Source organism: Crinia signifera, chromosome 3, assembly GCF_055691185.1.
Source record: "Crinia signifera chromosome 3, ASM5569118v1, whole genome shotgun sequence".
Classification (NCBI taxonomy): Eukaryota; Metazoa; Chordata; class Amphibia; order Anura; family Myobatrachidae; genus Crinia; species Crinia signifera.
Genome location: NC_139219.1, coordinates 235614134 through 235641468, shown reverse-complemented (window position 1 = coordinate 235641468; position 27335 = coordinate 235614134). Strand labels below are relative to the sequence as shown.

The 27335-nt window shown below is 43.9% G+C and overlaps 1 protein-coding gene across 2 annotated transcripts in view; it reads left to right on the top strand.

Annotated features, from left to right (window-relative positions):
- FXR1 (FMR1 autosomal homolog 1) overlaps nt 1–27335 on the top strand; it is a 56180-nt gene that overhangs the window by 16192 nt on the left and 12653 nt on the right. For both annotated transcript variants that reach the window (XM_083177689.1, XM_083177688.1), the window contains exons 2-7: nt 7831–7883; nt 7955–8048; nt 9007–9078; nt 13525–13673; nt 15274–15367; nt 21042–21158. In XM_083177689.1, the coding sequence (XP_083033815.1) occupies nt 7831–7883; nt 7955–8048; nt 9007–9078; nt 13525–13673; nt 15274–15367; nt 21042–21158 (579 nt within the window). The remainder of the gene's footprint in view (nt 1–7830; nt 7884–7954; nt 8049–9006; nt 9079–13524; nt 13674–15273; nt 15368–21041; nt 21159–27335) is intronic.

The following is a 27335-nucleotide window of genomic DNA, read 5'->3' as shown; positions in this document are numbered from 1 at the left end:
TTAGGTTCATCATTTCACCGTGCTTCGGGGGTCTTGCTAATGCCACATAGCACCCACCAACATTCCACCAGAATCTGAGCTGCAAAATCCAAAAATCACTCCTTTCCTTCTGAGTCCTGCCATGCACCCAACTGGTATTTTTTGGTCACATATGAGGCATTGCCATACTCGGGAGAAATTGGGGCACAGATTTTGGGGTGCTTTTTCTCCTTCATACCTTCTGAAAATCAAAAATTTTGAGCCAGAACTGCATTTTTGTGTAAAAAATTGTGTTGTACCACAATTGGTGAAACCCCTGGGGGTTTGAAATGTACACTATACCCCTAGATGAATTCCCTGAGGGGTGTAGTTTGCAAAATGGGGTCACTTGTGGGGGGGGTTCCACTGTATTGGTGCTTTTGGGGGTCTTGCTAATGCGACATTGCACCCACCAACATTCCACCAGAATTTGTGCTGCAAAATCCAAATATCACTCCTTCCCTTCTGAGTCCTGCCACTTTTTGGTCACACATGAGGCATTGCCGTACTCGGGAGAAATTGGGGCACAGATTTTGGGGTGCTTTTTCTCCTTCATACCTTCTGAAAATGATGAATTCCCTGAGGGGTGTAGTTTGCAAAATGGGGTCACTTGTGGGGGGGTTCCTAAATTTTAGCATCTTATGGTGCCTAGAAACCTACATGGTGCCTAAAAAATAATCTCATAAAAAGGAGGCTCCAAAATCAAGTAGGTGCTCCTTCTATTATGAAGCCTGTGGTTTGGTCAACGTGCACACTAGGGCCACATATAGGATATTTATGAAAACAAAAGAATTGGGGGAATCAATTTTTAGTCACATTTCTCTAGTAAAATGTACTGTGTTCCTTAGAAAAATGTATTAAAATTGCAAATCTGCAAAAAAAATGAAATTTTGAAATTTCACCTACACTTTGTTTTAATTCCTGTGAAACACCTAAAGGGTTAACAAACTTCCAAAATGCGGTTTTGAATACTGTGAGGGGTGCAGTTTTTGAAATGGTATCATTTATGGGGGTGTCTCACATACAAGTCCCTCAGTCACATCAGAACTGAACTGGTTACTAAAAAAATCAGTGTTTGAAATTTTCTTGAAAATTTGAGAATTTGCTATTCATATTGTAAGCCTCCTAGTGTCCAAAAAAATTAAAAGGAAGTTGAAATAATGATGGAAACATAAAGTAGACATATGGTCTATGTTAGTTATTAACTATTTTGAGTGGTATGATTATTTGTCTCACAAGCAGAAAATTTAACATTTTGCAAATTGCTAAATTTTCCATTTTTTTACGACATTTTGGTATTTTTCACAAAAAAACAGACTGTATCGACCCAAATTTACCACTAATTTGAAGTACAATGTGTCACGAGAAAACAATCTCAAAATCACTGGGATAAGTAAAAGCAAAAAAAAGTTATCCCCACTTAAGTGATACATGTCAGATTTGAAAAAAAGGGCTCTGTCAGGAACGCAAAAACTGGCTCTGTCAGGAAGGGGTTAAAAATGTTTTGAGTTCACATTTTTTGGGGGAAATAAAATCTTTTTGGATGGATTACAACACACTGCGATCCAGACATTGGGCAGTATTCAATGAGAAAAATTCGCTGTGATTTCTGGAGAGTTTGTGCTTTTCACGCGGTGGAGAGAGGTTTTTTTTCTCCAAAGGCGAGCCACCCTATTCAATGTGAAATATTCTCCGTCTTTCTAAGTGATTCTCGCCGTCTCTCTCCGTGTAGAAATTCTCCATCTTTTGATGGAGAGCAGGAATGTGAACTTTTAAACTAAAAGGGTGTTTTTTTTAATTTTGGTGTCAAAAAATCAGGTTTTTTTTTTCTGTGAAGGGCCATGTTATTTTTATTCATGTGCCTATAGCACATGAATATATATTTAATTTTAAAAAAAAATATTTTTTTACATTTTTTTTTTTTTTTTTTTTTTTTTTACACAGTGCAGCCAGCAGGGGGCCGGAGCGCTCGAGCCGCTCATTAGATATTCATATATTCACTGCACCCGATGCACGTTCGGGTACAGTGAATACTGGGTCCCCCGCTGGCTATAGGGGGGGCAGCCTGTGCTGCCTGGGTCCAGGGGAGCCCTGCTCCCCACCCCATATCCCCTGCAGCAGCCAAGAGAGACTTTAATCTCTCTTGGCTGCTACGTCCCCTGGCTCCCTGACAGCTCCCTGCCGCGGACGCTCGTCCGCTGCAGGGGTTAAGACTCGCCGCGAGTGGCGGCGAGTCTTTAACACGTTGAATAGGGGGAGCAGGAGGCTCCGGAACACGGAGAGTGCATGGCGAGAGAAAAAATCTCTCGCCATGCACTGAGAATATTTGACATTGAATACTGCCCTTTGTCTAATCTCGCGAATGCTCTTGTGACTGAATGTATGAGGACTAGTATTTAAAATCTGAAAAGCCTACCAAAGGGTGGAGGCTGTTATAATCACAGGGCTGACCATCTCCATACAGCTCATTAGAAATCAGCTATTCAATACACGCATTGGTTTTTCGCTGTTCAGATGTCCTCATACTTTCGCCCATGTGCTACACACATGGTCACACATTGTATTTTAGACTTCAAAACATTTGTCTTATGTATGTGAAAATATATTTCCTGTCTCTGGCTAATATGGGTAGCACGGATGGTGTAATGGTTATGGATTCAATTCCCACCATGGCCCTAACTTTGAAGATTGTGTATCCTTCCTGTGCTGTGTGGGTTTCTTCCGGGTTTTTTCAGTTTCCTCCCGTTATCCATAGATCTACTGGTAGGTTAATTGGCTTCCAAAAAAATTAAACCTAGCGTGTGTGTGTGTGCAAAAGGGAATAGAGATTGCAAGCTCCACGGGTGCATGGACTGATGTGGATGGGTGAATATTCTCTGTAATGTGCTGCAGAATGTGTGCGCTGTATAGATAACTGGTAACAAATATATTTACTGTTTTGCATGTACAAAACCTAAAATTAAATTACATTTCTTTAAAGATGTGTGGTTGTATTTTTTCTAAATTCATGGTTCACTGTAACACAAGGCCCATACATGCTGGGCAATTTTGAGCTGAAACCTGCTCAAAACACCAAGGTTGACGACTTTCAGCTCAAAGCTGCTGGGTGTGTACGGCCCGGCGGTGATGCGTGCTCCCGTGTGATCGCTGGAAATGCCCCCCCCCGGTCCATGCATGCTGTGCATAATTGCCCAGGGTGTATGGACCTTTTTAGTTCCTACTAAAATGCTAATTAAACTTACTGAACATTAAGAAAGTTTTTAGAGTTTTGCAAAGTATCTCCCCCCTGCTGAAAGTGCACCTGTCACCATTGCTTACATGATTCATCCATCTTATTTGGTCTGTAATCACCAAGCCCTCCAAAGCATCATTCAGTAATTGACAGCCCCAGTGTTGTTATTAATAGCGCTTGGACTGTTAGTCACCATATGACACTATGGAGTGTAAGCTTCAGCCTTGATTGGAACTGCTCATCTACCCGATTATAGTTACCTTTGTCAGGTTGGTAAACATGAACAGTAACCTCGTAAAAATTGCAGTCACACAAGTTGCTTGGAAGATTTTCATTTTTTCCCAAGAGAACATAACTCTCAGCTATTATGTGTTTGTTTTTCCTACTAATCATTTTCTACTCTTCCTGAAAGAAGTCTGCTTTCATCTGTGTGCGAGCACTGGGCAGAATTCCAGTTGTAGCTATTCAACACCTCCTCATCCTTTGAGCAAAATGCTTCTCCGGTCACTATTCACACCAGGGCATGCTTGTCTAATCTTATGGACATAGCTGCCTGACATTTTGAATGTATTTTGGTATGTACAGGTATTGTGTGTGTGTGTGTGTGTGTGTGTATAGTTCAACATTCACATCAGTCCCTGCCCCAGTGGAGCTTACAATCTATATTCCCTTCCACATATACACACACATTCATTCCAGGGTTAATTTTGTTGGGAGCCAGTTGACCTACCAGTATATTTTTGGGAGGAAATGGAGTACCCGGAGGAAAACCACGCAAGCACGGGGAGAATATACATACTCTGCAAAGTTAGGGCCAATGTGGGAATCAAACCCATGACCTCAGTGCTGTGAGGCAGTAATGCTAACCATTACACCATTTCTGAAGGGTCGAGGTCAAATATTGCAATTCATACCACTTTTCCACTACTGCAATTACCTGGGTTATTGCCGTATCTACCCAGGTCGTTTAGTGTTAAATACCCCTTTCACATCGCACCTCGGACCCAGTTTATTGCCCGGCTGATGACGTATGGACCCATGTTGAGGTGCAACGTAAAAGCACCACATCGTATTACCTGGGTTGACCAATCTGGCAATTTGACTTGGGTTATAACCAGGGCTAAACCTGGGTTTAGTGTGACAGCACTGGAGCCGGGGCAGACACTGGATAGTAATCATGGGTCTGACTCGGCTTAGCAATCTGAAAGGGATAAAAGGATCCTTGAAAAATAACCTGACCTGAGCGTCCAACCCCGGTGATCAGCAGGGCTGGACCCAGGTAATGGTGAAGTCTGCATAGCTGCTGATGTAATGCAAAGTTCCTTGTTGTATAGTTACTTAAACTATTTTTAATAATGTATTCTACATATGTACTTTAGTGCATAAGTGTACGTCTTTTACTTAGAACAAATGTGAGGTAAAATAATAAGTTTTGGGCAGAATATTTTTACAGCAAAGTATCTCCAATGTGGTACAAACCTGCTTTGTAACTGCAAAATCTTTGTTTAGATTAATTCTCATGTAATACTCTGTTGTGCCAAAATTGGGTATGGGTCATAGGGTTGACACTGTAAAGGTTGACTTATGAAATAGGTCGACATGGCTAAGGTTGACACAAGTACCAGGTTGACATGAGTTGTTCACGATTTGTTTTTTTTTTGTCTGAAATTTCGACTTAAGTGGACATTGACGCTGTTTCAGTGTACTGTGTCCCCTCACAGTGTACTGTGTCCCCTCACAGTGTACTGTGTCCCCTCACAGTGTACTGTGTCCCCTCACAGTGTACTGTGTCCCCTCACAGTGTACTGTGTCCCCTCACAGTGTACTGTGTCCCCTCACAGTGTACTGTGTCCCCTCACAGTGTACTGTGTCCCCTCACAGTGTACTGTGTCCCCTCACAGTGTACTGTGTCCCCTCACAGTGTACTGTGTCCCCTCACAGTGTACTGTGTCCCCTCACAGTGTACTGTGTCCCCTCACAGTGTACTGTGTCCCCTCACAGTGTACTGTGTCCCCTCACAGTGTACTGTGTCCCCTCACAGTGTACTGTGTCCCCTCACAGTGTACTGTGTCCCCTCACAGTGTACTGTGTCCCCTCACAGTGTACTGTGTCCCCTCACTTGTGGCATGGTGTCCACAATAGGTACTGTGGTGGCTTCCTTTACAGTTAAATTTTTCTCATCTGTAAACATAGAGGGCCAGATGTACTAAGCTTGCAAAGTGATAAAATCGAGAGTGATAAACCAATCAACTTGTAACTACAATGTCACAGGCTGTGTTTGAGACTGTTTGAATTGGCAAAATCCCCAGTTTTGGCTTTAGTCCCAATTTTTTTTTTTTCTTCAGACACATTTTGGCTTGTCAATATGCATTTGATCAAATTCCAGGTTTTTTTTTAATTTTTTTTATGTTTTTCAAAAATACGGTTTCCTGGGTCCATCTTGCTTTGACCATACTATTGCTCAAAGAGCAAGAAATGGTGCGATCAGACACTGACTTTACAATTTAGCTTGTGTTTCTGTGAAAGATTTATTTGGCTCTTTAATGACATGCTTGCTATCCTTCTGTTTAATCTGGAGTCAGTTTTCTTGTGAATAGGCCTGGGTGGTTGGCTATAGACCCAAACTTTTTCTAGTAATATTTGAAACTGTAGTCACTGGAACATCCATATGCTTGTAGATCTTATAGCCTTAAACCAGCATGTTTATCATTTTTCTTTCTGGTCTCCTCCGGTAATGTTCTCTTTTTGGTTTCCCTTCTCCATGTTCAGTGTGGTACACATGGTGATACCAAACAGAGTGACTTTTTTTTTTTATCCATTTAAATACATAGGCTGAATGATTACAAGATTAAAGACTTGTTTCCATTTAAAAAAAAAAAATGAACTCCATGTAGCTTAATGCCTGGTACACACCAGGACGACTAGGGCCCGATTCCCTCAATCTAGATCCAATTCCGACCAATTGGATGTAGATTGTGTGGTGATTGGGCCCTTTTCTGTCCTGGTGTGGACCGATACCAATCCGATGCGCGGTCCCGCGGGTCGGTCGGTCGTTATTCAGATCCTACCTGCTGCAGGTAGGATCTGTTACATTAAGCAGCATAGGAACAGTGTTCCTGATAAAATGTTCCAATTGAGCCCCTTTTACTGACTCGGGTATCCCTGAGATCCTTAAATTATTGCGTCTGGCCCTATTTTCTGCGTTTTCCAAACCATCCTTAAGGTATCTCTGTTCTTTTTCTAGTTTGGTCACAGTTTTTCTCAGCATGAGCAATTCCCCCATGTTGCTATCAATTTGAGCCTCCGCCAACCCCAGCCATGTGGTAAGCTTCCCCATTTGCGCAGTTATTTCTCCCACAGCGTTTTGCAGTAATGGCTGTATCGCTGCCTGTATTAGCGCTGTGAAATCTTTCTGGGCTGCTGGGGACATACCTTGAGTATTATGTATATCCAGAGGGGGGCTTCCATCTTCCGTGATGGTTTTTTTTGCAGCTGGCGTGCCTCGGGCGTTGTCTGGGTCAGATGCCATGCTGTGATCACCTCTGTGTTTTTCATGTCGTTGCTGCTGTGGCGCAGCGGCGTTCTGTCCTCTGGTCCCCGGGTTCAGTTTGGTGTCCATCCTGGCGTGTGGATGGCGGGGTGATCGTGAGCGGTGTCGACGTGGGGAATTCAGGTTGAATGTAGCTGTAATATAGCTATAATATGCGGGCGGGTAACGGAACAGTGGAGAGAAGCTGCTCACCTCTCCATGCCGGAACCGGAAGATCCTGCAGGTAGGATCTGAATAACGGCCATACTGCCAGGTGCGGGTCGCCATTGGATCGGCCCGCTCACAGTGCACATCGTGAGCGGGTCTGAAGAAACACTGACAACCCGCTCACAATGTGCATCGTGAGCGGGTCGTCGTGGTGTGTACCCTACATAAGGATATTTTTGGTGATAAGCAATACTTGCTCTTCCGGTTTCTCTGTTTTTATTCTATGATTTAGCAACGATATGCAGCTATACAGAAGACCATAGCTTTTAATTCCATCTTCTTCTGGCTGCCCGGGTACCAACAAATTTGTCCACAACTGCACTTGGTGTGTATGTCTCTGCAGCAAGTTTGATTAGGGTGTCTAAAGGCCCATACACACTAGATGATTTTGAGCTGAACGTAGCTTACTTTTGGTGTTTTGAGCTTATTTCTGCTGCTAGTGTGTTGAGCGCTGATGCGTGCTCCCGCGGTATCGCTGGCCGTCTTGCAGTTTTACAAGCCGACTGAACCACTGTCTATAGTCTCCTACTATGGGCAGTAGTTCACCCCCTGTGGAAATTGCTGGGACGGGTTGAAATCTCCTGTATATGCATTGAGATTTTTTTTTTTTTTTTTTTTTACCATAGACACCCTCCTCCTTATACACGTTGGGCAAATACGCATTTAGACTGGAAACCTTTTGATTCATATTCGCCAATTTTAAGGTGGTCATGTCTGAGACAGTCAGTACTGCACAGATTCATTAACCCCACCTTTCCCTGAGATGTGCCATCAAAGCTTAATGTATGACTGAATACTAATTTGAAAAAAATTCTAATTTTAGGGATTCATCAAAGATGTCCATGAAGATTCGCTCACAGTTGTTTTTGAAAATAAGTAAGTACGATCATTGATGGCATAAAGGCTTACTTGTTGTATGTTGTACTAATGTGCCTTTGCTTTATCAGCTGGCAGCCAGAACGTCAGGTTCCATTCCATGAAGTTAGAATGCCCCCCCTACCTGATATCAAGAAGGAAATTACTGAAGGGGATGAGGTTGAGGTAAGTTTTACAGAATCTAATTTTTGCTTTGTATAGTAATCAACTGTAAGAAATCCCCTTTTTCCTAACGCGCAGACGTAATGTCTTATTGTCTCTAAAGACTGTGAGCGAGCTGTGGTATGTACTTCAGAGTATAAAAAGATGAGCAAACCTGTAGTTCCCACATTGGGAAGAAGAAGAAAAATATAACACTCTATATCCATTTCTACTGATGTCTGCACTGTTCAGTATTTTCCTGATGCTGATCTTGATTTTTAAAGTCAATTTTCCAACTACATATTACTTTTACATCTTTTACAATACACACACATGGAAATCCTGGGTTTTTATCCATAACAGTGTACGCTGCCGTGCAGTTGAATACTGCCTTTAGTATGAGAACAGACATCAATACATGATTTTACAAGTGTGGCAGAAATGCTGTAGTGTGCATAGGTCCCCATCAGATGTATGGCAAACATTTTTTCCTAACAGTCATGACCCTGGCCCATTCTCGGCCCTCTCAACTGATATTCGGCAGGCGGTTTCAATGTCCCGAATTTGAACGTCGAAAAGGGGGGGTGTCTGCGAGAAACGCCTGCGGATCATCAAGATACAGCCGTGATCTCGACAGTCCACGGCTTTAAAGTTGGGTTCGTTCTGCTGAGATGCCTCTTCAATGCTGTCGGGAAACACTGCATTGAATAGACTCCCGCTGCTGTTTTCCCCATCGGAAATAGTGGCAGGGAATTGAATAGCCCCCTTCATATTGGTTAATATATTTCTGTCTATTATCTGTTAAAATACTGATAACTGCTACGCAGGTTATATTGTGAGGAATTTGTCTATAACATCCTTTAATTATGTAATTATAATCTTTTATAGAGATTTTTATAGTACTAACTGGTTTTAGTGATTACATTAGAATTAGTTTACTATAAAGCTTCTATGACTAAATATATCTTTTTATTTTTTCTAGGTTTACTCCAGAGCCAATGACCAAGAGCCTTGTGGATGGTGGCTTGCTAAAGTTCGAATGATGAAAGGAGAGGTTGGCCATTGTTTCTTTATAGATACATTAAGAATAATCGTGTACATCTAAAATGTCACTTGTCACATTTCACTTGTGATATGTACATACGTTTATATAATAATTATAGTGCCTGCTTCTAGTTTTGAGTAGTAAACTGGCGCTGCTTCATGTTCCAGACAAGCGTCTTTCTTTATTGCAGAACAGCTGCAAGTTCTTAGTGTAATTCTCCCTTTTTTTTTTTTTATAACTGAAATTCACATTAAGGTTTTTTTGGTACTCTTTACCTAGAAGGGCGCCCACGATTTTGATCGTGGGCATCGTTAGGAAAAAAAATCGCGTCGGTCGCATCGCATGCGACCAAAAAATTGCATGCGATGCGACCGACGCGATGACCGCGATTTCCCATAGGGAACAATGTTAAATGCCCCAATTGACCCGATTTTCCATAGGGAACAATGTTAAATGGCCCACAGAGGCCAAATAGGCACCCTGAAGTGTGAAATGGCCCCCCCAATTGTTAACGCCACCCCACGATCAACGACAACCCGAAGCGTGGCGAGCGCAGCAGTACGCGTCCTACGACCTTTTCATACCCTCACTATATACGTCGGCGTGGCGTTGAGAATAGAAAGTGTGGCGAGCCACCGAGCCCGAAGCGTGGCGAGCGGACGCGTATACCTGTGAAGGTGTCCGCATCCCCTCGCGGGGCTCGCCACGCTTCGGGCTCGGTGGCTCGCTGCGCTCGCCACACTTTCTATTCTCAACTCCACGCCGACGTGGATAGTGGGGGTATGAAAAGGTCGTAGGACGCGTACCGCCGCCCCTCACGGGCTCGCTGCGCTCGCCACGCTTCGGGTTGACGTTGATCGTGGGGTGGCGTTAACAATTGTGGGGGCCATTTCACACTTCAGGGTGCCTATTTGGCCTCTGTGTTCCATTTAACATTGTTCCCTATGCAAAATCGGGTCAATTGGGACATTGAACAGGAAAATCGGGTCAATTGGGACATTTAACATTGTTCCCTATGGGAAATCGCGGTCATCGCGTCGGTCGCATCGCATGCAATTTTTTTTTTTTAGTGCATGCGATGCCCGCGATGGGCGCCCTTCTAGTTAAAGAGTACCACTTTTTTTTGTTAATAGCCTATACACACTAGACCAGGGGTGCTCAAACTATTTTGCTCTGGGACCCCTGGGTCTTGGACTTACTGAGAGGAAACGCCTAAAGCGTACAAAAGAAGCATTTCATGGCATATCCATTATATTAACTCTGCTTAATTATACAGCATAAGCGATATCAATCCTTTATCTTAATAGGTAGTCATTAGGATCATCAACTTTCTCTGTATCAATACGCCTAAAATAAAAAATAACCGGTGCATCAGGGACATTTATTAAAATATATATTAGTATGTGTGTAGAGCGGATAGGTGGCACTTAAGGTCTTTAAAGTGTAGAGACACAGGCTCAAGTTGAAAATCAACTTGAGCCTCTCTCTCTATACTTGAAAGACCTTTAGTGCTGCCTATCCACGCTACTATTACCTTAGAGAAGGCACCCGGGCATATTCAGAATGGTTGATTAAACCCTTTCAAGTACTGACCAGGCCCAACTCTACGGGTTTGGTATGACTCGCTGACTTTCGGGATCCTGACTGCTAGTATACAGCCAGCTGGTATGCCCATTGGGGGGAGGGGGTGGAGCACAAAAAGAGCCCTTTGCTGCGCTCTTGCCCCACAAGGGAGAATAGTTAGTTTTGGTCGGGATTATGACTGTCGGGCAATTGAACATTTGGTGTTTCCATGTCTGCATTTTGGACTGCCAGGATCCCAATTATCGGCAAATCATCTAGCACTCCATTACTTGGTTTCCAAGATCAGATGGGTTTGGATATTGCCAGTGTTATATCACTTCAGGTTTATAATCCCCCAGTGCTAATGAGCGTTCAGAGAAATGTATGGTAAGGTCTAAAACAGGCATGTCCAACGTTGGCCCTCCAGATGTTGTGAAACTACATATCCCAGCATGCTTTGCCACAGTTTTTCTATTAGAGAATGCTAAAACATGCTGGGATGTGTAGTTTCAAAACATCTGGAGGGCCAACGTTGGACATGCCTGGTCTAAAACATTAGTTGTGTAATACTATAAAGCATTTTATGTGAAAACTCGGTACTTGTGTATTATCACGGCACCCGGCTACCCTATGTTTTCAACTTAGACTAAGCTACGTTGTCGTCGTAGCCGGCGCCGTGATAATACAGAAGGCAGCATTGGGAGCAGGGTGGTGTGGTTTATACTTACCCCCTTCCGGGCAGCGTTTCCCCAATGACGCGACGGTTACTCGGCAGCGGCGGTCACTCCCCGGCGGCAGCGTTCAGTCCTCCTCCTCCAGCACTCCTGGACGGACGCTGTACGTAATTCAGCATTGTGCCGCTGGCGGTGCATCACATGGTTTCCCTGCTCCCCTAGCGGCACTACGCTAATTGCGTACAGCGTCCATGGCGATTGCCGGAGCAGGGGGGCTGAATGCGACTGCCGGGGAGTCACCGTGGATCCCAGCGTGAGTCAGCGGGGATCGACGCGGTTCCCTGAGGGTAAGTTTAGACCAGCCATTTCACCCCCAGTATCCACGTCATCGTGGAGTTGATTTTATAAAGTGTGGCGAGCGCTGCGCTCGCCACCCTTCCGGCTCGCTGCGCTCGCCACACTTTATAAAATCAACTCGTGGATAGTGGGGATATTAAGCATTGTGTATTTGTAGGGCTCCAGAGCCACTTAAGTAGTTAATGTAAACTATGTAATGGGCGCCCTGATAATACACCAGTACCGAAAACTTTACTAGCTATATTTCTAGAAGGTCATTGCTCTAATTGGCCCTAATAATTGCTGATCCAAAATCCTAAACTGTGTGGTCCATGTATAGTGTAATATACTAGTATTATAGTGAGAGAGAATTACCCTGCTGTCATATGAATAGTTAGGTCGGCCCTCTTGCACCAATGCAGTGAAGGGTTAATGAGGCTCCTATAGTGCAAATAAACAGCAATTGCAAAAGAGTGCTTCTGCACTTGACCAACTGTAAAGTAACAGTACTTTATTTTTATTTTATTTTTTTTACTTAAATTTGTCTCTTGGATAGATCAGCTAAGATGCAGCAGTGTAAGGCTGGTTTCACACACTCCGGCTCCTGCCGGACGGTGAAATCCCGCACGGCCAGGGAGCCGTGCCGCACACAGTAGATTATCATGGAGGGGATGGCCACAGTGCGGTCGGGCCTTGGCCGTACCGTGTGAATGGGCACAATGGTGTCCATTCACAACTAATGTGTACGGCACGGCTCCCTGGCCGTGCGGGATTTCACCGTCCGGCAGGAGCCGGAGTGTGTGAAACCAGCCTTAAGCTACATGTCACTGTTCTTGCTTGCTGGGTACAGCGACATTCATGCCGGCTTCCTACATGTGTTTCACCAAAGTCTGGCTTTATCAGGGAAAGGGTTCTTGTATCCCTTTAGGTTATTCATGGCTTAAATTATATCATTTTCAATAAACTCCTAAAAAGGATGTGGGTGTTGTAAACTAATGTAACTGTAAATTTGTGTGCATTGTTTGTATTAAATGTATATGTATGTATTTTACACACACTAATGTTAAAGTACTAGGCAGGTGGGTATAAAAAGTATTTTCTCCAACATCGGAATCTAGAATGTCAGGAGCCCAACTGTCATGAGCTCGCTGCACTTGCCACCTATTATTTTCTCCCTTTATGGGGATTGTGGACCCACACAAGGGAAAATAACCTGTGTAAGTCGTGCTTCTGACAGTTGGGATTCCGATGTCAATGTAATGACCGTCGGAAACCCGACTGCCGGTGAGTCATCCGGCACCCTGGCAGGTGTGGAAAAATTCAGTGCTCATTCACTTCGCATTTTAATTGATTTAAAATAATCTATAATCGCTTATTTATTTTTTTTTAAGCATTTTTCCACACCTGCCTAAAACTTTTGCACACTACTGTATATGTATGTGATTGATCAATCTATCAGCAATTTATTGTTTATGAAGTTATGCAGGGTGTCTACAAGATGCAGAACTACATGTATTTATAAAATGTAGCTTACTCTCTAGTCAAAGAATAGGATTTCTTGCCCTAACCAAATTGCGTTATTTAAGTTCACTGTAGGAAGCATTGAAGCAGACTTTGTAGAAGAGGCTGTCACATGCGTGGGTATGAGTAGAGTGTGTAATGCTCGCATCCGCATTTGGTATGCTCTGTTTGACCAGGCATGTTCTGCTGCCAAGCCTTATCGCAGAAAATGAAAATAATGCAGTTTAGTTAGGGCTGGTAGTCGCCTAAATGTGATCATATTGCAGCAATATGGCATAGAAAGTTCTAACGTAATATTTTAAATGCAGAAATATGCACTGCAGGGTGGATGTCTTCATTGTTTTGTTTTCTCCCCTATTAGTTTTATGTTATTGAATATGCTGCTTGTGATGCAACCTACAATGAAATTGTCACGTTTGAGCGACTTCGGCCTGTTAATCAAAACAAGCCAGTGACAAAGAATTCTTTCTTCAAATGCATGGTGGATGTTCCTGAAGACCTGAGAGAAGCGTGAGTTGTTCCTCTAAAAACTACCCTCTTCCCGCTTCTATAGTATTTATGATTTAAGAAATGTAGTATTTTCTATACCTTTAATATTAAACGTTTAGCCATATTGTGTATTAAAATGTTTATAAGTTTTATTTATCAATGCTATGAGAAGTTGTTGTGCATAGAGAGAATTATTGAATGTGATTTGTCTTTCTTTGTCTCTCTCTAAAAGAGATACACTATTATGCTGATGCAGCTTTGGACAATTAGAAACAGCCAGATATCGCAAATACCAATGGTGGTTATGCGGTATCCAATTAATGCCCATTTTTAATGGCCAAAAATGGCTCTGCAATTGTGTGAAACATATGGAATTGAGGAATCCAATGTGTTATCGCAGGTCCTAGCTGCTGCTAATCAGGGATTCTGCAGCACACTAAGCATAATACCTAATAACAGCAGGCATACAAACTCCTAGTAGCTGTGAATCGCCACTGCTAACAGGATATCGGTCTATGTATCCCCTCCCCCATCTTTTTTTTATTTTTAGTTCCTACTGTATGCTCTTATGCAGCCTAATTATCATCATAGTTTGCTGGATTTTAGGTCTGGCCTGTTTAAAATAAATGCACACAACTTTGGCCTATTAGTGATAAGGCCTTGGATTGTTAGTGTAATTCTTGAAAGGAGACATTGGTGAGTATTCAATGCCGGTGCGAGCGGCCGGCGAGGGGGTTAAACTGCGAGGATCACAGAAAACCAGTGATCCTCGCAGTTTAACCCCCGCGCCGGCCGCTCGCACTATGCAACGTTCCGGGGGAATCCTCGCAGTCACAAAACTGCGAGGATTCCCCTAAACTGCGAGAGCCGCGGCTAGTGCAGCAAGCTCGCTGTAATTAGCCTCGGCTCTCGCAGCTTTTGGAGGCACATTCGCAAATTCCCCCTCGCTCAAAAAACGGAGCGAGGGGGAATTTGCGAATGAGGGGGGGTCAGTTGAATACTGACAGGGTGAGCGGTGACTGCGAGCAAAAAGTCCTGCTCGCAGTCACCGCTCGCCCACGGCATTGAATATATGCCATTGTCTTAGAACTTCTTTTCATTTGGAATATTTTAAACTGTTCAGATGTTTTATGAAGTGCTTGAAATTATGGACTGCTTCTATGATTTGCTGCTACTTCTGAAGAGGCAACATTGCATCGTTGTTTGACAGCCATGTGTTTTCTGAGTAGGCATAAGCTAACTCAAAACAGCTACCCAAACTCAATTGCAGAGGCCAGTAAATCTGCAACAGTAGCACACACTGGTCTCTGGATGACTAGGAAACTTGGCCGATCTGACCTAATCTTCCCTTCCAAAAGGCTATTGCATCACAGTTGAGCTTTGGTTTCCCCAAAGCTGTCATCAGAGCTGCAGCAGTATCACACCATTGAGATATCTGTGGCATTATTGAACTACCATCCACCTCTGAATCTGCTGCATGGTTACTTGACAAATATTCTCATGTTTGTATGTTGTTTTTGTTTTGTCCTTTTTGATGTGTTTCTTTGTTTCTGTATTTGCATTATTTTGGCTATCTGAATAAAGTAAAAAAAAAAATCTGTGTCCTTTGTGTCTAATGCAGGTGTGCTAGTGAGAGTGTACATAAAGAATTCAAGAAAGCTGTAGGAGCATGTCGAGTATATTTTCACACAGAATCTAATCAATTAATTATACTGGTAAGAAATTTTTGTTATGATTTGTACACGTTTATTGACATTTTTATTCTGTCAGTGTGAAATAAAAGTGAAGTCTGAATCTAATAGTTGTGTGTTTTTGTATGAAGCATTTCTATAGCAGGTTGGTTAGTTAGCTGCATCTTATATACGACATGCTTGTTACAGTAGAGAAACACATGTTTGTAGAGTACTATTCACTTATAACTCTAGTGCAGCGGTTCTCAAACTGTGGGTCCCGACCTACTCAGCATGGGGTCACGACTCCATGTTGCTGACAATCATGCTGATGACTTTTCTAATCTCAGTGAGTGACTCAGGGGTAGATTTATTAAACTCGCTGAAGTGATAACGTGTCTGGTTTTTATCGCCGGCCAATCAGCTCCTACCTGTCATTTTTCAAACCAAGCCTGTAACTTCACAGTTAGGAGCTGATTGGCCGGTGATAAAAACCAGACACTATCACTTCACCAAGCTTAATAAATCTGCCCCTATGAGTCTGAGAAATCTGCTGAATTGTCTGTTATTTTAGACTCCTCCCATCATGTTGTGCCTCCACAATGCTGCCATGTATGTGCTGTCTGCTGAATACACATGTGATGTGATGGCCTTCTGCAGTAACTTGCTGGGGTCCTGTCATTATTATTATTGTTGTCTGATGGGGTCCCAGAGCAAAATAGTTTGAGGACCCCTGCTCTAGTGGGACAATTCAATGGGTAATGCTTGCGGTCTGGCTTTGTTTGAATATCAGGAAAAAAACCCTACATTGCAGGAAAAAGCATGCTTCAAGCCTACAATAAGGATTCACTGTAGATTCTGCAAGCAGAAGCAGTTTTACGTTGACCCTAGTTTAGGGAATGGCCTCGAAGTATGCTACATATTAAGTAGAAACAAATATTACTGATGAGCACAAGGTATTTTTTGTTTGTGCATAGGGTAATGCAAGGATATAGTTTCAGAAGCAACTAAAACTGTAACTGCATAATTACCGTAGTTTTTAACCCCTTCCTGACAGAGCCAGTTTTTGCGTTCCTGACAGAGCCCTTTTTTTCAAATCTGACATGTATCACTTAAGTGGGTATAACTTTTTTTTGCTTTTACTTATCCCAGTGATTTTGAGATTGTTTTCTCGTGACACATTGTACTTCAAGTTAGTGGTAAATTTTGGTCGATACAGTCTGTGTTTTTTTGTGAAAAATACCAAAATGTCGTAAAAAAATGGAAAATTTTGCGATTTGCAAAATGTTAAATTTTCTGCTTGTGAGACAAATAATCTTACCACTCAAAATAGTTAATAACTAACATAGACCATATGTATACTTTATGTTGCCATCATTATTTCAACCTCATTTTCATTTTTTTGGACACTAGGAGGCTTAAAATATGAATAGCAAATTCTCAAATTTTCAAGAAAATTTCAAACACTGATTTTTTTAGGGACCAGTTCAGTTCTGATGTGACTTTGAGGGACTTGTATGTGAGACACCCCCATAAATGATGCCATTTCAAAAACTGCACCCCTCACAGTATTCAAAACAGCATTTTGGAAGTTTGTTAACCCTTTAGGTGTTTCACAGGAATTAAAACAAAGTGTAGGTGAAATTTCAAAATTTCATTTTTTTTGCAGATTTTCAATTTTAATACATTTTTCTAAGGAACACAGCAGATTTTACTAGAGAAATGTGACTAAAAATTGATTCCCCCAATTCTTTGGTTTTCATAAATATCCTATATGTGGCCCTAGTGTGCACGGTGACCAAACCACAGGCTTCATAATAGGAGCACCTACTTGATTTTGGAGCCTCCTTTTTATGAGATTATTTTTTAGGCACCATGTAGGTTTCTAGGCACCATAAGATGCTAAAAGTTAGGAACCCCCCCACAAGTGACCCCATTTTGCAAACTACACCCTTCAGGGAATTCATCTAGGGGTATAGTGTACATTTCAAACCCCCAGGGGTTTCACCAATTGTGGTACCACTGGGCAGTGAAAATGAAAAAAAATAATTTTTCATTTTCACAGCCCAGTTGTATCAAAATTGGTGAAACCCCTGGGGGTTTGAAATGTACACTATACCCCTTGATGAATTCCCTGAAGGGTGTAGTTTGCAAAATGGGGTCACTTGTGGGGGGGTTCCACTGTATGGGTGTTTCAACCAGAATCTGTGCTGCAAAATCCAAATATCACTCTTCCCTTCTGAGTCCTGCCATGCACCCAACTGGTATTTTTTGGTCACATGTGAGGCATTGCCGTACTCGGGAGAAATTGGGGCACAGATTTTGGGGTGCTTTGTCTCCTTCATTCCTTGTGAAAATGAAAAATTTTGAGCCAGATCTGCATTTTTGTGTAAAAAAATGTAATTTTTTACAGAAAAATGCAGTTCTGGCTCAAAATTTTTCATTTTCACAAGGAATGAAGGAGACAAAGCACCCCAAAATCTGTGCCCCAATTTCTCCCGAGTACGGCAATGCCTCACATGTGACCAAAAAATACCAGTTGGGTGCATGGCAGGACTCGGAAGGGAAGGAGTGATATTTGGTGGTGGAATGAATGGTGGGTGCTATGTCGCATTAGCAAGACCCCCGAAGCACCAATACAGTGGAACCCCCCCACAAGTGACCCCATTTTGGTCACCAGCTTTGGGAGGGGGGCTGGCGCTGCGGCTGGCGGGGGGGTGGGAGGGGTGCTGGCGCTGCGGCAGCCGGGTGGGAGGGAGGGGGGCTGCCGGGTGGGAGGGGGGGGCTGGCGATCGGTGGTGATCGGTGCTGTACTTAACAGCACCGATCACCACCGATCACTGTGTTACCGAGCGGCTTAGCCGCCGGTAACACAGAAAATGCTGCAATTGGCTGTTCACATTTGAACAGCCAATCGCAGCGATCGCCGCGAGGGGGGATGTCTGCTGTCAGGGACAGCAGACATCTCCAAACTGTCACCGCGTCTATAGACGCAGTGACAGTTAGAAGCCATGACGTACATGTACGTCAAATGTCGGGAAGTACTTCCCGACCATGACGTACATGTACGTCAAATGTCGGGAAGTACTTCCCGACCATGACGTACATGTACGTCAAATGTCGGGAAGGGGTTAATACATTTTGGCAAAATGTGACTTCTTGCATCCATAATTTCACTAGGGAGAGTGCAGTTTTTGCACCTGCAGAAGAAGATGGCTTAATTCCTTCACTACTAATGATGCTAGTTCTCGGCACTGAAAGTTTCAAATTATTAAGTTATAAATGACTTGACAAATATCCTCCTCAATAGTTAATGCCACTGATAGTCTGGTATATGTTTTTACATCCTCTCCCTCGCTGTAGATTCCCCTCCAGGCTATATATATTTTCTAAAGCTGATCAATTGTGGCATAAAGATACAGGTTTGCTAAATTGAAACTGCGTTACCTCTTTGGTATGATGTCACTGAGAATTTATCTTGCATGAAACACAGCTGCGCTGTTTACATTATTAAGATGTCCTTGCTGCTGCAGGCAATGAACTAGCACCAGGGGGGCACCAGCATCATTGTTTAAATGTGTTCTTGCGCCTACTAAAAATCTGTACTGGGGACATAAGTGGCCCCTGCACCAGTTAATGCACATAGGGGGTATTTGAGACTGCTTTTCATCATAGGCATTCTTGGTGTGGCTTCCTAGGCTGGTTACACACCTACAGATTTATGTCTAGTGGGAACAAAAATCTGGAAATGTATTGAAGCTAATGTCTATCAAGCATTAGCTCCCAAGTGCCGGGAAATGGATAAAAATTACCGATAAATTTGTTAAATCAAATGGACGACCATTGTTTGACTTCTATTTTTTTTATTAAGGGTTTGGGAGAACATGTTTGATTTTGCATATTCCCCCATACATTACCAGATGTTTGTTACCATTAGGCACATTGGGCAGAAATCTTTTAGGTATGTTTCCACCTTTACTTAATAGTCCCATGGTAGCAGACATGCTTACAGCATTAGCTCCTCCCTTCTGCACCCTCATCGCAAAGGAAATCCTGATCCATTGTTTTGGTGCGTTGGGTATTTTGTGAGTTCTGGTCTTGGGTCATGGTCTTTTGCAGCTTCATATCATCCTCCCTAGGTATTTGTAACCTGCAGCAGAACCTCTCTTAAGCCTGACATTGTGACCAGTTTTATCTTGCAAGAAAAATGTTGTACTAAATAGCCTATTTTTCTGTTGAGTCAACATGGGCCATCTCAACACACCTTAGAGCTAGGCAGGGATTTAAACAAACATTTATTTTTGTTGCTATATACAAACCATGAAACCCTTGTGGAGTAACTCTGAACAGGTCCTTTTATCCTCCACTTCAATTCAGTCCAAAGGTCTGCCTCAGGTGTTCTCTTAAGATATGATTGATCACCATTCAAAAGCTTCCAAGGTTCTTGCGGATTCTAAAGGGCCATACACACTTTGCGACTGAGTTGAAAGTCTCTCAAAACAGCAGGTTTGAACAGCTTTCAGCTCAGTCGCCCAGTGTTACTCGCTCCCGCAACAGCCGGGAGAGCCGTTCATCTGCTGGTCATACCAGCAGATGAGCGGCTTTCAGGACGGCTTTGCATAACGCTCCACTGTCCCCCTCCGTCGGCGCCGGGCAGGGGGAAAGCCGGTCAGTGTGTTTTTTCCCCCGCAGCGGTTGGTTAGATGACAGAAGGCTCTCAGTTGGTTGGTTAGATGACAAAAGGTTTTATTAGAATGTCATCATTGTGGAGGCACAACATGATGTGAGGAGGCTAAAATAACTGACAATTCAACAGTTCTTTCAGACTTCTTGAATCACTGACTGATATTAGGAAAGTCCTCAGCCTGATAGTCAGCAACATGGAGTCGCGACCCCATGCTCAGGAAGTCGGGACCCACAGTTTGAGAACCGCTGCACTAGACTATATCCTTTATGAATGAGAGCAATATCGCTTAGTCGCGTGTACGGGCATTAAGAGCTGTTTCATTAGAAGTTAAACTCCTACTGCACATTATAGGGATTGTTGCCCAAAGGAGTATCAATGCCACTTTTGGCCAAAAAATACATTAATTTCCTTGGTAAGGAAATTTGGAATGCTTAATACATTAATATATTTAAAAAAGAATGCAACCTGTAGTAGCAGATGAAAGGACTGATAAAGTTCTGCGTTTTTCTCAAATATTGAATTGTTTTATGCTCACAATTGCTAAAATTGCTAGTTTCACATCCACTTACTTCACATAGTAAATGCAGCATGTTTCTTGAGTACTCATAAGTCTAAGTTTTCTGAGTCTGCCATTTTGACTAATTCTGAGTACACCCTGGCTGATGGACCATCAGCCAGTGTGTGCCAGGGATAGATATGTGTCTGAACAACATTGTTAAGAAATATTGAGTCCGCTGTGCAACACAGCTGATGGCCGATACATCTAAAGATATATTTGCGCATCATGCTTTGTGGTCAGGCGATTTAACGACAGGCCGTACACCCACACCAGGAGCCAATGGTGATTGACTTCATAACTTGGGCACATGTGATCTGTCGGTTAGGATGGATCGGGCAGTGTGTATATATTGATCTGCAGATATATCTTCTAGTGGAGAAGTTGAATTTTATTTGCATGGTGTGTTTGAATTAATGTCTTTTGGAGTTTAAATGCACTATTAATGTCCGTTTTGTATTTTTCTATTCTTTTAGTCTGCTAGTGAAGCAACAGTGAAGCGGGTAAATATACTAAGTGACATGCACCTACGCAGTATCCGTACAAAGCTAATGCTTATGTCAAGGAATGAAGAGGCAACCAAGCATTTAGAAGTAAGTCTTTTTTTTTTTTTTTATATATAATAAATGAAGTAAATAATTGTATTCTTCACTCCATAGGGGAGAAAGGGCTACCGCTAGGTAGTAGGATTGGAGGCACAAAACGGGTTAAACTTTTGCCAACAGACAGCCCAGGCTCCTCTTCCCTTCTACACTGCCAAAGGCAGCCAGCTTTCAGATTTTAAGTTTCAGTTTGGTGCCGGCAAGAGCCAGATACACCTTTTCTATAGAGTGAGGCTGCTCTAAGCAGCCTGTTCTTATTTTATGATTTTTATTTATTTGTATGTAATTTATTACACTGGGTCTCAGACAGACAACCGCGCTACTGCTTCATCACCCGGCCTATGGGGCCGCAGCACCAAACCACAGTAAGTGACCTTGGCTGATCCCCTGGGCACAGAGGACCACAGCGGCATCCAGATGCTGGGAATAGGTAACTGTGACTCCCTGCGCTCAGGGAGCCGCCGGTGTGTCTCTGCATGTGCAGACACTAGCAGCTGGGCAGCTATGGCGCAGGGGGTAGCTGGATTGCACTGACAGAGGGTGCCTGGCCACTCCATCTGCCTCGCTAGACCACCAGGGAACCAGGCAGCGGGCACATGGTGCTAAAAAAAACCTCTTCTTTACCGGTGCTTTTCGCTGGGGGATTTCTGTCAGCAGCGGCAGGTGGCCTCTCCTCGGCCTTGTGGCACGTTGTTTTCTCTCGCAGGCTTCCTCCCTCTCTCACTCAGAGCCTCAGACGTGGAGCGGCCATGTGCCTGCTCCAGAGTTCTGCAGCACTGGTGGAGAGTTGGGATTGCTGCCCCCCACATGCCTCCCCTCCATTAAGGTCAGGTCACACCAGCCTCTGCTGTGGTTATTTGAGCAGTTTGCCCGCATTTGCTCTGCATTTGTGTACTGTATATTGCAGTGTATGATCATGTGTACTGGATATCTGTGTATGCTTCACTTTGCCTTTAGCCCTTAAAGTTATAACTGTGGTTATTCTGCCTGTACTGTGCTATGTAGCGCTGCTGTATCTCGCTAGGATGGGCATGGCTTATGGACTGGGGCTCCAGCATCTCTGTACAGTTTTGTGCTGCAGGCTTGTCCCCCCTGGTACAGGAAGGCTTATGTGTGACACAATGCAGAGTATGCCCTCAGTTTAAGTCTGATAATATGCTTACTCTCATATACAGATGGTTTCCTCTCGGGAGTGCAGGATGGCTGTTAAACCAGAGAGAGAGTGGGCTCCTGTCCCCTGTGTACCTCAACCCCATATTCAACAGTCAGGTCACACATTGCTGCTCATACTAGCCTTGCACAGTTGAGCTATGCTAGCAGACTGATTGCAACATTGTATGTGCCTGTGGGCCTTGTAGGACAGTGCTCAGTTTCAGTACATTCTGATAACCCTTTGTCTGTGGGTTTGTCTCCCCCCTGGCCACACTTATACCATTTTTAGACAGCAAATGCCGGGTAGCACCCGGGATTAGGATACGGGTCCCATCCCCGGAGCGACACAGCATTTGTGGTCTGAAAGCTCAGTGTCCGACCTGGCTTATTACCGGGTCAGTGGCGTCACAGGGGGCAGAGCTGAGCGGCGGCATGTCACCGGGGCTTGGGAGGAAGCAGCACTTGGAGCTGACAGTGCTGCCTCCTCCATAATGTGAATGGGACCCAGGTCGCTCGACCCAGGCACCTATTCACACTGCACTTGACACAGGTCAGTGCAGTGTTCAACCCTGGTCATTACCAGGTTGAACTCTCGTGTTGCTCGACCCGAGGTGGCCCTTTCAGACCGAACCTCGACCCGCGTTTGGCCCACAAGAACACGGCAATAAGCTGTGTCTAGAGTGCAGTCTGAAAGCGGTATAAGTTGCTGCTACAGTGCGGCTGTTTAAAATAAGCTTGTTTTAGTTGCTCTGTGCTTATCAAGCCACTGTATCGCTATCTGCTACTTACTAACTTGTATGACAGGAATGGCATTGGTGATGCAATCGCGAGTTCCCTGCACTGTACAATTTGGTGCAAAATAATCGGTATAATGTATGTAGGTCCTGCATCATGTCTTCCAGGGGTAAGCTCCAGGAGACATGGGCTCCAGTGTTACTGTCGTGTACAGCCTGTGCTACTGGTTTGTCCCCTCAGGATCATGTGCAGGATGGCTTGTGTGCAAGCTGTGTCAAAGATCGCAAGCAGCTCTCAGCCATCTCTCAGAGCCGGCTTCGGCAGTGTCTCTGACATAGGTGATGTACTGTAAAGTGGGGGGCTGTACATTCGGGCGGTTCCACCTCAGGCACTCTGCACCTTTACACTCGGGGTCAGTCTGACTCCGTGGAAAGTTGCTCAGTCTCTACTGATGTATAGGTTTCCACTACTCCCAAGAGATACTCACTTTAATATTATAGTGCAGTCTCTGGTTTAAGGTAGATCTGGAGGTTGTGTACTTGGAACTGTTTAAGTAACCTCCTAGGTCACAGGGGCCTTGCTTCAGAGAAGAGAAGGGCTAATACCTGTTTTCCTGGGTGTCTAAAGGACATGTTGCCAGACACTCCTAACTGCATATTTGCTCTGCCTTCCCACTCTTTACCCGCTCTCTTTAGAAAATGGGAGACTCTTCCCCCAGTGTTTCACGTGTGAACGTCCACTCTCCCAATTCCTTCACGGCCTTTCTTAGGGATCCGGCTGCCAGGAAGATAGAGAAGCTTTATTAAGAACCTATTTCTATATAGTCAGTTGGGGCGCTATTGCGGTACTCAGCAGTAGTTGCACAGGCTCTATGTAAATAGAGTGATAACATTGCTAGCCCATGTGCAAAAGTACAATGGTGACTAATGTTACACTATGCATTGGCATTTTTGGGTGAAGCAGAAGTCAATCTACTACTTATGCTGTGAGGGCCTGGCTCTGTGACTCTGCGCTACATTGCAAGTACTGCCTTAAGTCAGCTTTGGTCCTGAATTGGACAAAATGGTATCCTTCTTAGTCCGATTTCTGCTCTTTATGGATTCTCTGGGGTCTGTTCTGCTACCTCTTGCCACCCTTGGAATTTATACAAAGACAGGAGTCAGAGTTTCTCTGAATCTGAAATGCAGTTCTCTGAACCCTTCAGGCCAGATAGTGAGTGGTCCTGGTCATCCGGGGGAATGAGTTCTAAGCCCTCAGACAAGTTTTTCTCAGTGAGAGGGCAGCTGCACTTGGGGACTCCACATCGGGAGGTCATCCTTGGAGGATTTCAACTGAATGGTGGGACACTGTATCATAGATTTTCAGTTCTCTCAGTGGTCTAAGGAAGATTACACATTCAAGGTTGATATGCCAGCCTGTTCTTTGGTTCAAACTATGAAATGCTATATGCTTTGACTAGATTGACTAGATTTTGGATACGCAGCTACTAATTAATATATCTTGGTAATCATAAGGGCCGATCTTAGTCGGCAGGGTATCCAAGTTAAGGGTGGTTGGATGTCCTGCTTATTATGGTACAGTCCGGAGAAGGGCTCAGGGAACTCAAGACAGATCATTGATAGTGCAGCGCAGACTGTCAGGGAACTTTCTGCTATCCTGGGAGTTTCTTCCCAGACGGCAGACACAAGGCTCCCCTGTCCTGCTTACAGAATTTCCTGTCCTACGGGCCAGAGTCTGTACATCTGTGTATTTCCGTTATAGAAACACTGCTAGATGGCTCGGATTCCTCTCCCCCAAAGGGGAGGATAGTGGGTTATGAAAAGGGTTATTGCCTCAACCCTTGACATGCCATTGAGGTGGTGGTTCCACTCAGGTCCATTGCAGGGGGTGATGTTAGACAAACCCACAAACTCTTGCCTGGCTCCCATGTCCGTTAAAATGTTGTCTCCGTAGGATCGTCTTTGCATCTCTTGAGAGTGGTCACCTTTCCCCTGATGTTTCAGAGACGTACTGCCACTTAGCTATCATCTTGTTAAAGTTGAGAGGGGGGGTCTTCAGGCTGTAGATTGGCTTTTAAGTCTTATCGGACATCTTCCAAACAGGAGTCTTCAATTTGAAGGTGGATTTTGTGAGTCCCTTGACATATTCCAGAGGGTATACCGGTACTAGTTTAGCTTATACCAGAAATGGTTAGGGCATCTTGCCACAATTACAGGGTTCCCTTGCAGGGCCTATCAGTCTGGGGGGCCTCCTGCCTGATGTACAGGTTCCCTTCATTCTAAGATCATAGACTGTTGGCTTTCTGTGGCTGGGGGGTAGTACAAGTTTTGGAGGGGGGGGGTACTTTTCCTGGGGCTCCCCTGGACATTTTAACTCCATGACTCCCCACCTTTTCTGGTTGTGGTTGTGCCTGCAGTAATGGCTTAAAACGGGTTTGGGGTTTTCTTCCCTGAAAGTCCCAGTTTTCTGCTTTGCTGATCATTTTTCCAATAGGTTTGCCTTGATTACCTACTGTAAATAGGTTCTTTCTGGTGACGTTTCAGTTGGCCACATTTTGTACCCTATGTGGCCCCAGGGGGTCTTTCCTTGGGCTGTTGGATGCTTCTGGCGTTCACCTTTTTGAACTTTTGTGCTTATTCCTTGCTTAGGGGAAGATTATAGCCTTCGCTAGGTGAGTCTCTGCTTTGTATGCTCTTTCCTGTCGCTCTTCCATCTTTGGTTGTTCACCTGGATAGAGCCGTCCTCCAGTAGGGTTACCTTCCCTGTGGTGTGGATTTCACATCAGCATAAGTGCTTGTTGTTCTGACCACCTCAGGGGTCTGTATCCTCTAAGAGAGTGGTCTTTCTTAGGCTTGTATAGTCCACATACATGTCAGGTGTACCGGGGCATCTAGCATTTGATACAGGTTTAAGATGCTAGAAAGCAGAGGAGGGAAGCAGTGACACAAAAACACATGAATCTCAGCTCCTACCATTTATTTCTTTATTACAAGCAGCCGGGTATTTACATAGACGTGGGAAGCAAGCAGGAATTGCCTGATATGAAAATTATGTATAACAATGCAAAGGGGTTTTAGATTGAGATAAACCTCAAAGGGCTCCCTCCTGTGAACTTCTGACATATGCTTACAAAATCTTCGCTAATGGAGAAAAATTTGTTTTTAGAATTGTTTTCCTGTGTTTCATGATTTAATTGTTTATTTGCATCCTGACATAAAGGTGCAGATAGATATATGTGATTGATTCATACCTGCATCATAATTATTGTTTGCAGACAGTTATTTGATTTGGGATACAGACACTATTTCAATTTCCCAAAAAAGTGACAAGTCACCTCTCCTTTTAAGAATAAAATAATTAAAAGTTAAGTTTTAAAATAATGTAATAATACCAAACACATCAAATTAAAGTGTGCCCCAGGTAAGACTTAAATCAGTTTTTTCTTGCACCTTACCGCAAGACCCCCTCTTCTAGTTAAGTTCTCTGAAACTTGTTGAAACCACCAACAGGCCACTCTAGAGATCATCCTGTGATGATAATCATGTTGGTTTTGAAATTACAACATACCCATATGATATGTGCGGATTCATACCAAAACTTTGCCTTAAGTACCGGGGCATTGCGTAAGGTGGCTGCCCTCTTTGTTCTGTGTGTTCCAAAGGTATATTTGGCCTGCCACTGACCTATTGCTTGCTGGCTTTGGTTGGCAGGTTTATATAAACTTGTTTTTCTCCCAGTTCCAGCTGGGTTGAGAGCTTCTGCCACTCAGCCTTTGAGTGACTCACGTGGACTGTTCGAAGTGGTGCTAGGGTAGTCTGCTCATATGTGTTTGCCTTGTTATGCATACTTTTGCTTCCTCAAGACTCTGCCTTCGGGCAAGGAGTTATTAGCGCAGCTTGGGCACGTCCCTACCCTTAGGGTGTTGCTTTGAGGAACCCCCACCGATGGCGAAGTCCACTCATATCTAAAGTGACTCTCGGGTCACTTAGATATGCGTCCACCCTCAGGAGGAAGTGGGCGGGCAGCTGACATCCCATGATGAAATCTAAATGCATGTATTGTTTGGACAAGCGATGCAAATTATATTTGAAAATAAAAACTGAAATCCAAAATGGTATACATACGGATGACTGGCAGTAAGTATGGCGGTGGCCAGAATGCAGACGCCAACATCCAGGCGGGAATCCCGGTCTGGGAAAGTATACTTACACTTAAACCCCCCCCCCCAGCAGTCATTCTGCATTTTGACCTCCCCGTTAGTGCCTAACCCTAAAGGACTGT